The sequence below is a fragment of the Cavia porcellus genome, unplaced genomic scaffold (genome assembly GCF_034190915.1).
Source record: "Cavia porcellus strain 051 isolate PalLab524CR breed Dunkin Hartley unplaced genomic scaffold, mCavPor4.1 scaffold_9, whole genome shotgun sequence".
NCBI lineage: Eukaryota > Metazoa > Chordata > Mammalia > Rodentia > Caviidae > Cavia > Cavia porcellus.
Window position 1 is genome coordinate 62,243,022 of NW_026947492.1, and position 13,032 is coordinate 62,256,053.

The 13,032-nt window shown below is 34.4% G+C and overlaps 1 protein-coding gene across 3 annotated transcripts in view; it reads left to right on the forward strand.

Annotated features, from left to right (window-relative positions):
• Positions 1-13,032, forward strand: part of Fchsd2 (FCH and double SH3 domains 2) — a 268,069-nt gene that overhangs the window by 200,543 nt on the left and 54,494 nt on the right. For all 3 annotated transcript variants that reach the window (XM_003463457.5, XM_003463456.5, XM_063256542.1), the window contains one exon: positions 8,263-8,379. In XM_003463457.5, the coding sequence (XP_003463505.2) occupies positions 8,263-8,379 (117 nt within the window). The remainder of the gene's footprint in view (positions 1-8,262; positions 8,380-13,032) is intronic.

Sequence of the window (13,032 nt, forward strand, 5' to 3'; positions counted from 1 at the left end):
GTGTAGTACTGTACTATCTCATAAACTTGAAAGATGGTGATAGAGAATCTGTGGGAGATTCTCTTACTGAGTAAATAGGTACCATCCTTTTGTGCATATGTGGGTACAGTATCCAAAAATTAAAGACTGACTAAAGGTATAAAGTCTGAATTGTAAAATCAGCAGTGCTGACAGGTGTCCAAAGGAGTTGTCCTTGTTTCTTCAGCTTTCAGAATGGGCTAATTTTTCTTAGGAACTTATGAAAATAGAAAGCCATCTCTATAGACTAGCCCCCCTTCTGTAAGCATACAGTGGTACCTAAAGGCTTTGCATCAACACTTTGGTGATGTATAGGCACAGGATGTTTGCTTGAGATTTGGGATTATAGCTCTTAAAAGGAAAGCCTCTAAATGAACTTCCAAAATAAAGATACTCTTTATGAAACTTTTTATCTAGCCATACTTCTCTGCTACAAAGTACCAGACATAAGGACAACAGCATCTGCTGCTGCTGTATCTATTGGTGGTGGTGGTAGTGGTGGTGGTATACTGGAGGGTGTTGTTTGTGTGTTATTACTTAGAGACATACTTGTTTCTTAGATTGGCTTTTGGTATTCTCACCCAAGACAAGGGACTAGTACTCCTTTCATAGAGATATACTCTATAGTGTATCCTTTTCCATAGATTGTCCAGAGGTGTGCAAAATTGTTCCAAGGCTCAGACCATACCAGTTCTCCAACTTACTCCCCTGAGAGACGAGGCACACAACTCAGTCCTCTGGACGAGTTCCTGCTTCTCTCCCAAGTGAAGTGCTGCTAACCTAGCATAGAGAAATAAGTTCAGTCATGCTTCTTAAGAGGCATTGTACCACTTCTCTCCAAGGTAATGTCTTAATGTTTTAAATAGGTGACTCCATGGTCTGTAGACTCTTACTAAAAGTTTTTGGACCAAATGTATTTCAAAATTGAGTATTTTTCAGATTTTACAAAGGTGATCTGTGTACCACACATTACATTATACCCTGAGCCAGGGTATGAAAAAGCACCCTATAATCAAACAGTTTTTTTCAGGCAAGTATGTAAATATTCATATTAATTGAAATAAATAAAGACTATAAATAACATCACTTTAATTCAAGTCAAATTTTGCTTCAAATAAATTTTGCCTCAAACTTACCCAAAATGCCTTATGATTTTCAGAACTGTTTTTTAATTTCAGAATTGGGTATTTGGAATGCAGTAATTTACAAAGATCCAGACTTTTTAAACTTTTTTTTTCCTCTTGGAGATCGAATTTCAGTGTGTTGCTTTAGGCTGGACTAGAAGTCTTTGACTAAAGCAGTCCTCCTGTCTCAGCCTCTGAGTAGCTGAAACTATAGATGTGTGGTACCAACCCTGTCAAGAGATCATTTTTAGAATAAATAATAATTAAATGTATTGGAATACCTATGTGTTAGTTAAATGTATTGGAATACCTATGTGTTAGTAAACTTAATAAAGAATAGATTAAAAATTTAACCTGATAAGTTTTTTATCTACTAATACATTGAAAGTACAAAAAGTACATAACTCTTGCATGAAGGTTAAGGAGATCGTTCCTGGCATGTGACATTAGCATAACAACCATGATACTATCTTTTTTGAAATTAAGTTGTCATAATTGATTTTACTGTATTGGTATTTCACCACAGAGATCATCATTTTTTCCCCTTTCAAATGTCTATATTTTGGGTAATTTGAAAAATAAGATCATTTATTCTGTGAAATCCTTCTCTCCAAGGTTATGTTACTCTCTTAGGCAGGTGCTCAGGCAGATGTCTGTCTGAACTACCTGTGCCTTTATATGGTTACCTTAAAATGAACCAAAATCTTATCTTTCTTTTTCTTTTTTAAGCAGTACTAATAACTTAACCCTTTACCTTCTCACTGAGCTACATCCACAGTCCTTTTTATTTACTGTTTGTTTGTTTGTTTGTTTGTTTGTTTGGGGGAGGTGAAGGAAAGGTTCTTACTAAATTGTCCAAGCCTTCAAAAGTGCTGGAATTGCAGGCATGTGCCACCATGCCCAGCTTCAAATCATATCTTGAGAGATCTTCTAAGGACAAAATAGTTAAAATGATTTAAAGACTAACGTCGAGAATATAAAAACACTAATTTTCTAAATTTTGAAAATGCTTTCATATTTTATTCTAAAAGGATTGGAAATTCTAAAAAACTTAATATTGCTAGGCCTTACAAATCTTCTGAAATGCAATTGAAATAGTTGATCCCTTGTTTTCCCAAAAACAAAATTAAATGAATAGATGGATGTTTTATATCTGAGGAAAAGCACTGCTAATACTTCACTGAAAGGAATTTTATATTTTAGCAATACCTATTCAGTATTTTTGTCTCTATGTCACCACTATTAGTCTTAACTAGATAGGATAATTAGTAACATTGCCTGTACTCCCAGCACTCGGGAGGCTGAAGCAGGAGGATTTTTGCAAGTTTGAGACCAGCACAGGCTACAAAGTGAGTTCAAGGCCAGCCTGAACTGCATACTTAAACCTTGTCTCCAAAAAAAAAAGAATAATTAGTAACAGTATGGGTATATGAAGACTGTGTGGACATGGGTGGTGTATTTATAGGCTCTAAATCCAGGCAGAGTGGCATTGGGAAAAATACATAACCCTTTCTGAGCCTAAATTTCCACAATGATAAGTTGAAAATAGTAGTCTCTATTAGCATTGTTTTGAGAACTAAATGAAATTATGTAAAACAGCACAGAGCTTTAACTCAATAAATGATAAGCTTGTTTTCAAAATAAACATATCTTTGTAGTGTTCTATTTGTTAAAAAGTATAAAATAGTTTACCCAAAGTATGTATGAATCAAAAAAATCACATTTTACACCATAAAATTTTAAAAAGTTTTCACCTGAACTCTCATCAGAGTGAGTACTGATAACATTTTGATTACTACCTTTCATAGACTTTGTGACCCTCCATCGGTATATACATAGATGGATGTAGATATATAACTTAATAGATGTATACTATGTAGACTTGAATTTAAACCTTTATTCCTAATTCAACATGGATATCTGACACTTGGGATGTCTGTAGTCCCTAGCCATCTTAGGAGATTTGACTCTACTTACTTCTCATCAAATAGTTTGTTTTTATATTATCTCCATGACCTTTTAAAAGTATTCCCTGGGCTGGACTTGGTGGTATACACCTTTAGTCCCAGCAGTTGGAAGGCTGAAGCAGGAGGGTTACCATAAGTTCAAAGCCAGCCTGGACTACATACTGAGTTTAAGTCCAGCCTGAACTAAATAGCAAGACCCTATCTAAATGTAATTAATTAGTTAATTAATTTTATGATTATAATATATAATATAGGTATCCCATCATGAATTTTAAATTCCAAGTGAATTAAAAGTTATTTTTCAAGAATGTCTGCCTGATGTGATGGTGCATGCTTGGAAAGTTGAGGCAGAAGGATCACAAGTCCAACCTAGGCAACTTGCCAAGACTGTTATCTCAAAATAAAGTAGAAAAATGCATGTGGATGCTTATTCAGTGGTATAGCATTTGCCTAGCATATGCAAGTCCATGGGTTCAGTGCCCAATATAAAAAAAAAAAGTAATTTTAAAGTTTCTTGAAGGCCCTTAGCTCCTTGTTAAGGTCTCGTATGAATCTGAGATTTCATCTCATCTTCAAACGTTTAGATTTGCCAGTGCAGAAACTGAGGCTCAGAGAGGAAGGAGAAATTAACCTGGAAGATATAACTAAATCTCTTTGGAATGTAAATGTACTTTTAAGTTTCAATGAATGCTTCTTGAAAGAAACAATAAATTTCACAGAATAAAAATTTTTATAAAAATCCTTCATTTGAAGAGTCACTCATTCATTTTGAGTGGATTTTGTAGTGGAAATTGAAACACAAGGAGACTGTATTAGATGATGTTTCATTGTGTGAGGAGAAGGGTGTCAGTGCTAGTCAGCTCTGCGTAGTGCTCAGGAAGTAGTTCCCTCTGGCATGCTCATTCTGTTTTTCACACATGTGATAATCTTGTCATTCTTCTGTCAGAAACTGATTGTAATGCAGCATGTTGTCTCTGAAGGTATTATCCTAAGAATCTGGTGCCCTGGCCCTCACTTTATATTAGGTTATATTAGAAGTTGTTTGTTTCAGTGTATGTTTAGAATACATAATAGTTATGTTCATATGGGGAACAGATACAGCATATCTTGATCATTTTTTATCCCTTTTCCAGGGTTACAAGATCTCCCTATGTAGTCCAGACTGGCCTTGAACTTACTCACTCTGTAGCCCAGGCTCATCCAAAAGACTTAAACTATCCTCCAGCCTTAGCCTTCAAGTGCTAAGATATAGGTATGCACCACCATGCCCTGGGTTATATTTGCTTATATTTGCTGAGGACTTTCTGTGTTCACTTAAGCCCAGTGCTAGATGCCAGCATGCAGAAATTAAGATGGTTAGGTCCCAGATTGCTAAAAGCCATAGAAACCAACTCAGCATCACAATATAACTTGATATTTGCCTAGCAGTGATAACTTAGTAAATGTCTAGCAAGTGAATAAACTATTTCACAACAAAGGTAATACTTGAGCTGCAAGTTGGACAATGAAAATTTGTTGGTCAACAATAAGAAGGTAGGGAAGTCATTCTATCCACAGGGAATAGTACTCAGAAGCACAGGCTTGTATTTAGATTGATACTTATTTTCTAGGAAAAGACCAATGTGTTTCTGAAATATTTTACTAAAACCATAATTCCTAAAATTCTGATGTTTTAAAGGGTGTAACAATCAAATTTATTTGACTCTTCCTGACAGAGAGCGATGAAAACTACCTACTCCATACTTAAAGGTTGATAGAAAAATGGTATAACAAACATTCGTGTTTAGGTTTTAATTTTTGTGCCCGAGTGTGTGTGTGTGTGTGTTGGTGTAATTCTGCTCTTGTATATATGCCTCTTTTAAAATAAATTGAATAAGCTTTTTCAGAGCCAGATGACAGTGCTATTTGATACTTCATTTTCTCATATTCTCCTTTGAGAAGGTAACAGCATTATATGCTTCATAGCTCCTATTTCCATTCTTTTATATGTTTTAAGTACATTTTTTAAAGAATAGAAAGAAAAAATGGTAAAAGAATAACCTAAAAATTAAACTAGCCTGCAATTTAAAAAGAAGCAGTCACTAGCAGTTTCTTGGCTAGAATCAGCCCCTGAAATACTAATATATTTTTAAAAAGTGATCTGCCCTAGATTTTGACTGATTCTGATCTTTGATAGTAGAGGTGACATTAGAGCATTTCCTTTTGTATCTAAAATACTGGGTTGTATTTGCCTTGTATGAAATTTTCATTTGTCAAGACCTATGTTCTAGGTAGCATCTGTCTGTCTTCTGCGGTCTAATTTCAGAATTCATGAAAAGGATAAATTAATTTGGATTTTATCTCGTTCTCTGCCCAGAGGATTCAAAGCCACATTTCCCAATCATTAGCACTAGTTATCTGTCCTAATTATTGGGTATTCCCAAACACTTACACACACTAAATACTCAGCAAAAGGGCGCACTTTCTTCTTCTTTTTTTTAAACTAGGGATTGTTCTCAGGGCCTTCACACTGAGCTAACATCTCCAGTCCTTTTTTTTGAGACAGAGTCTTGCTAAATTGCTACATTTTACAGAGCAGGCTCAAACTTGTGGTTCATCTCTGAGATTATAGACATGCACCATTATGCCCAGATTAAAAGGTGCAGATTCTATGTGGCAATTTGAGTTAGGGCCCATCCACAGTCAGCACACATTTTAAACCATTACTTGTTTTTAAGATTGCTGCTTAGCAAGTAAAAGTTAAATTTCTCCATTAGTTGCCCCTTACCTCTCTACTCTTTGCCAAAATATGCTCTTGAGATTTACTTTAATCTTTTAATATGTCTGGTGTGGTTTTTTATTCTTTCTTTATGCTCTCAAGAACCTAAGAATTGGGCTAGGGGTATAGCTCAATGATAAAATGCTTACCTAGCATATGTAAGGCCTTGTGTTCAATCCTCAGTACTAGAGAGAAATGGAGGAAAAACTTACTAGGAATTACTCGAATATTTTTAAGTGAGCAATAGTGACAAATTTTTTTGTTTCAAGTAATTTTCAGCTGAGTCTTTAACAAATAATTTTATTAGATACTTACTGTATGCAGCTATTTTACCAAAATGTTTAAAATATGACCTTGTTATAGCCCAAAAACCCTTAGAAGATAGGTGGCCTTTTCACCAATTTTCAAATATAGATAAGACTCAGATTAATAAAGATCATAAAGCTGATAAATGGCATACAGTGGATTCAGTATTAAGTCTACCATGCTCAAAAACCTATTTCTGTACTTGACGAATATCTTTTTACCTTTATACATTAGTGTTTTCTGGCTAGTGTACATTTTATTTGCATATGTCTGAGATTAATAATTTAATGTCCTTGACTTCCAAAGAGACACAAATTTAAATGCCTAGATCCTTTTGTAAAGCAAAATGTAATAATGAAGTTCTTGATCACTCAAAGAATGAAATAGAATATGAAATGTAAATGTAAAATTTAATAAGATACGAATTTTGATTCTCATTTTTCAGTGCATAATCTTAACTTTAGCTAAAATATATACATAGAAAAAGTAATTTTCAACACCGTATCAGAGCCCCCCAAAAAAGATTAAAAATGTTAATCTAGTAAGTCAGTTTCTACTTGCTCTATCAAATTTGAGCTATGTAACCCTACAAAGTATTTTTTAAAACTCTTTTCATTATAATATTTTGTTTTTTATACAAGAAATCGTCTTTGGACAATTCATATTTAAAAGAAAGTTTATTTTTCATGGATTCTTAAGCATTTAGAGAAGATTAAAAATAGCTCTGATTCTGGAGTCAGACAGACTTGTTTAGTGAAAGCTATGTCTTGTAATGTCTGGAAAACACTGGAAAAAATGACTTACCTCTCTGTACGCTGATTTCCTTTTCTATAAAATCCCTGTGTGAGAAGGGAAGTGGAAGGAACTAAAAAATAATTAAGATTTGTTATGTACATGTACCAGTTCCCCACAAGGAAATCATTATGTACTGCTAATGTGTACCAGTAAAATTTTTTAAGAATAATACAATGCTGTGTGACCTACCTCATAAACTATAAAAGTTATATGAATTTCTGAGTAATGGCCTAAAACTGGTTAAATCTGTCATTTTGTGATCCAGGGCTGCATTTCATGGTCAGTTATCTACAGTTCATTGCTAAGTTGACGTTTATGTTTAAAGCATCTGTTTCTTTCATTGAAGACATAATATACACTTCAGTTCCACCCTTATATGGATAGTGAAGAAGGTCCTCTTTCTGGAAACTTTTTTTTAAAAATTTTATATTATTAATCTTTTATTTAAGAACTACCCTTCTTTTTAAAGGAAGTGATAGAATTTCGTATTGAAACATTCTTCTCAAGAAGTGGTATAAGAATGTAACTGATTTAAACATACACTGTTAAACAAAAATAGTTTATATTTTTGATTGGGAAAATTGATTGGGAAAAAATGCATGTGGAGTTTGAAAAAAGTTATATTAAGCACTTTCTAGAATCTCTTATACAGTGGGATTTATCACATTGTTTATTTATATTTTGAAATTTGTTCTGTATGAAACAAAATCATAAAATTTCAGAGTGTGAAGTAAGTTTTTGTGATCTTTGATATAGTACTCTTATCTCTCGTATTGGGACATTAAACCCCAGCAAAAGCTCAAAAGCTAGTGATAGACTTCTTATTAAATTAAAATTAATGTCTTGGTTCAAGGGATCAGAATTTTGCTGCTATTAATGTCTTGTTCTTCTCTTCTTAATTCTATTTAAAGATTTTTTTTCTTTAATCACATTGAAACTCTTAAGTTGTTCCTATTTCTATTTCTGCAATGATTTTAGTGTCATATATAGGAGGTTGACACAAATACTTTTTCTTCATAGCCAGCGTCCTTCACAATTAAAAAAAAATCAGTATATAATATTTGAGAAAAAGCTCTCACGTTTGGCAGTACAAGGCAAAAACCCTTGTGGTTTCATACCATTTTCTTAATCTTCTGCTGACTTTCTATGACATGAAACATTCATTTCCACAATAGTTAGGCAAGCTGCCTATTTTGAGTGCTGGTTAAGTGAAGGCCCTCTGGACCAACTATAGAGTGTTAATTGTTGCAATAAGGATAACAATATTTCTCTCTCTGTTGTCTCTCTATTGTAGAGCAGACAATTAGAATCGGAAACTGGGACCACTGAAGAGCACAGTCTAAATAAAGAGGCTCGAAAATGGGCCACACGTGTGGCACGTGAGCACAAAAACATTGTTCATCAACAACGGGTAAGTGTAGTAGAGAAAGCTCTAGATAATTCAGCATAAATTAAATAGCAAGTTAATATAAGGAGTTGAATTTTATATATGACTAAAATAGCCTATGAGTGTGTTTTTTTCTGTATTTTCCCAACACTCAACAGTAGGGTCAAAGTCAGTGATGGTGAACCTATGATATATATGCTACCATCACTGGAGGCTTGTCTACTTGTCTCAAATTCCATAGACCTTCCAGCAGCAATACTTGAATTCTTCAGTTTGCAGTATAATTGCCTAAGAAAAACCAATGATAATGTGTTATAGTTTTAGGTAAAGGAAGAGACATGTATTTGTTGAATTAAAATAGGCTTTTATCTGACAAGACATATCTTTTGAAGACAATTCTGGATTCCATGAAAATGTACTTTCTTTGTTTTTGTGGGTGATTTTTTTTGTTTGTTTGTTTGTTTTTTGTTTGGAGATAGGGTGTCACTGTGTAGTCCAGGCTGACACTGAACTCGCTACTCACTATGTAGCCCAGTCTGGCCTCGAACTCACAGAAATCCTCCTGCATCAGCCTCCCAAATGCCAGGATTATAGGTGTGTACCATCACACCCAGACAAAAGTGTATTTCAAGACTAATCTGTTAAGTGCAAACAAATTCTTTTAAGTATATATATGGTACTACGTTTTATTCTCAATTTCATTTTTGATGTTTATATCCTCTTTCTTTGCCTTCATATCCAACTTCTTAAAAGAATTGTCCTAGCCTGGGGATATAGCTTAGTGATAAGCATTTCACTACTTGCATGAGTTGTCTATATTTATTATATGTATATCCTTACCTCATACTTATTTTTTAGCCCATTACATTTAAAATTTCTCTTTCCTTCTTTCCTCTGTAGACTAAACTTATGTAAAATGGATATTTTGGTTTTTCATTTTTCTTCACTAGTCAGCAATTCCATCATAATTAGCAATTCCCATAATTTTAAAACATCCTCTTCTCAAGTTGGGAGGTGCATGCCTGTAACCCCAGCATTGAGGAGGCTGAGGCAAGAGGGTCATTGCAAATTTGAGACCATCTTGGCTACAAAGTGAGCTCAAGGCTGGCCTGAACTACATAGTGAGACCCTGTCTCAAAAAAATAAAATAAAGAAAATAAAAATAAAAATAAAAATTTTTTTTAAAATTCTCTTCTCTGGATACTCATGACTCAGTATTGTTCTGATTGTCCTTCTGCCTCTCTAATCATTCCTAGATTCTTTCATGGGTTCTCTTTCTCCATTTTGCAATTAAAATATTTAGATTTCTTAGTTCTGAAAGACATTTTTTTCTTATTCATTACTCTCACTATGGGCATTCTCAACCACTTCCAGGGTTTTACTTACTGCCAAATTATAAATTAATATTTCTAACAGTGGACCTTGCTACCATGTGCCCGTTTTCTATATCTTTTTCCTGCTGTGATATCTTACTTCACTATCTTGCAAATACTTCAAAGTCCACTTAACTATAGCAGTAGTTTAAAAAAAAAAAAAAAAAACCTTGAATTTAACACCACAAAAAAGTGGTTTTTGGTTTGGTTTGGTTTGGTTGGTTTGGTTTTGACTTTGATTTGTTTGTTTTTCTTTTTTGAGATAAAATCTCTCTATGGCCCTGAACTCACTACATAGCCCACACTGGCCCCAAACATGTGCCTCCAGAGTACTGGGATTACAGGCCTGTGCTACACTATGCCACACTTGAAAAAGTGCATTTTTAAATATCATCTCTTATTAATGAGACTGTTACGTAGTTTCAGCTTGGCAGTTGTTACTTTGAATCTCTAACATAGTGTCAGTCAGATGGTAGCTTTTGCTGGTGTCATCTCACAGGCTTCACCGCTGAAATATCTGGTGCTTGAGTTGGAAAGATTTGAACAGTTGGGAACTGTAACAGGGGAGGCTTCTTATGCACCTCTGTCATTCTGTGTTCTCTCCAAATGTCAGTCTAGCATAGCAGCTTCATGTTGGCTTTGTGTCTTGCATGACAGCATAGAGCCCCAAATGTGTGAGTCCCAAGAGTAAAAAAATATAACTAGAATTATCCTTCTGATCAAGCCTCAGAAATAAGACAATGATCCTTGTATCCTCTTTTATTCATTCAAGCATTCACAAAGATCTGTCAACAGTTTAGTGAGAAGAGCTGTTAATATGGCTGCAGGGCAGGGCTCTTGCTGGTATTTGTGAGGCCCCTGGGTTTGATTCCCAGCACTCAAGAAAAGAAGGTGGAAGAAAACAATTTAGTGAGAGAGAATATACACTCTACTTGAAGGAATATAGTGAAGTTCTAGAAGGACAGGTAGAATGAAAAATATTGTAGCTGGTTTATTTTTTAAAATACTGTCTCCCACAGTCTTCTTTTCAAACATAGATATTCGTATCTCACATATGGAATATATTCAGCTTTTCACCAAAACTCCCCAAAGCCTGGTTTTTGCTAGAGATCAGTAAACTTTAGGCAGGTAAAACACCAAAAATATCACACTGAAATACATATTAATCAGTTTGGTTTTAAAAATTGACTCAGTACTCTGAATGCTAAGGCAGGTGGATCACCAGGAGTTTGAGACCAGCCTACACTACATAATGAGTTGAAGTCAGCCTGAACTACATAATAAGATCCTGTCTTAAAAAAAAAAAAATCAATGGTTTGTACTGAAAACATCTAAGATCGGGAACAAGACAAGGGTGCTCATTTTCATCATGTTTGCTTTTGATAGTAGTTCTGAAAGTCTGTTTTTTTTATTTAAAGAAAGATTAAACAAAACAGAAAATAGGTAGAAATAGTACATACATTCAGAGAAAAAAAAAAAACCACTAGTTGATGTTGTCGTTTTAAAAATAGTTGTTCAAGGTACAAAAATGGAACATGTAAAATGGGAATTCAAACAGAGAGACTGCAAAAAGTTCTAATCAGCTGTCCAACAAAAACTTAGTAACCTGGTTGTCAATCCTATACATTTAAACATACATGCAGTTATCCATATCTTCATTTATGTTTAGATTAAACAAACTAAAGCAGGTTAAAATCATTCTGAACAAAGAATAATAGTATTGCTGTATTTCACTTCATGACACTCCATGATCAGCACTGGGTACTGTAGTGTCTTCTTTTTAAAACTGAATTTAAAGAAAGACTAAAAAAACAGAAAACGGGTAGAAATAATACATAATTTCAAAGAAAAATAAACAGTAAGAATCACTAGTTGATGATTACAGATTGTCTTCTTACAAATAGTTATTCAAGATACTAAATTGGAGCATATAAAGTGGGGATTCAAACAGTGAGATTGCAACCAGTACTGTTCAACTATCCAGGAAAAACTTAGAAATATGGTTATCAATCCTCTACACTTAAACATATATGCAGTTACCCATATCCTCAATTATGTTGACTTTCAATAAACCCAAGCAGGCTAATATCACTCTAAACAAAGAATAACACTATTGCTGGATTTCACATTATGACACTCCAGGATCAGCACTGGGTATTTCAGTGTCCCCTTTTCTTCAAAGTATTGTTCATTTCACCAATTGTCATAAGATCAGTTCTCATAAACTGTTTATAGATTCTACACATACATGGGTCTTAACATGTATTTTTTTTTTAATTTTGAAAGTAGCAAATATGCAACAGCGCAAGACAGAACAAAGCCATGTAGTGAAATTGGTACAGGATTTCACAGTAGGATACTGGGATAGTAGTACTAAGTACTATGGTATATCTCTTTAATTTAATAATAGCTATCCAGTCAATTACGTATTGTAAAATCAAACCAAAAATAGAATTGTAAAACCAATTGAGAATACTGAATAGAGCAAAAGAAATATAACAAAAAGTAAAAACAACCTATGCCTTCAAACAGAAGATAGAAGGAAATCCCCCATATGTGCTATACTGCATATGGTCATCCTCCCAAGAGATGCTGAAATATCTATCCCCAGTAGGTAAGGGGGGGAGGGGGCAGGTGGGAGAAGAGTGCTTGATTTTCAGCTCGCGTGGAAGTTGGCTCACAGGTATTGGTTCTCCTCCAGGCCCAAGCTGTAGGTGCTTATCAAGAGGGCAGGTGAATAAGCTGCCTGAGTTCCTCCATGCCCAGAGCTCTGGAGCTCTGTTCTCCTCCTGGCCCGCGTTGCAGACGCTTACCAAGAGGGCGGGTGAATAAGCAGTTCTGAAAGTCTTAACCAGAAGAGTTAGACAAGCAAAATGTGTGAAAGGTATTTAAATGGGGAAAGAAGAAGCAAAATTATCTGTTCACAGATGACATGGTCTTATATATAGAAAACTCTGAAGTTTCTACCAAAACAAAACGTTATAGGATAAAAAGCAAGTTGCAGGATAAAAAAAATCAACCCAGCAAAATTAGTTGCATTTGTATATCAACAGTGAGCAATCACAAAAGAAATTAATCCCCAATACCACAACAGGGAAACTAAGAAAAAAAAAATCCATTTGCAGAGCCCCACAAAGAACATAGAAATAGAATTAGCCAATAAGGTGAAAGACTTAGTCACTAAGAACTACAGAAGAATTATGAAAAAAATTAGAGGATGTAAGTAAGTAGAAAGCAACTATTATTAGGGTGATAGTAATACCCCAAATGACCTTCAGATTCAGTGCATTCTCTATTAGAATCC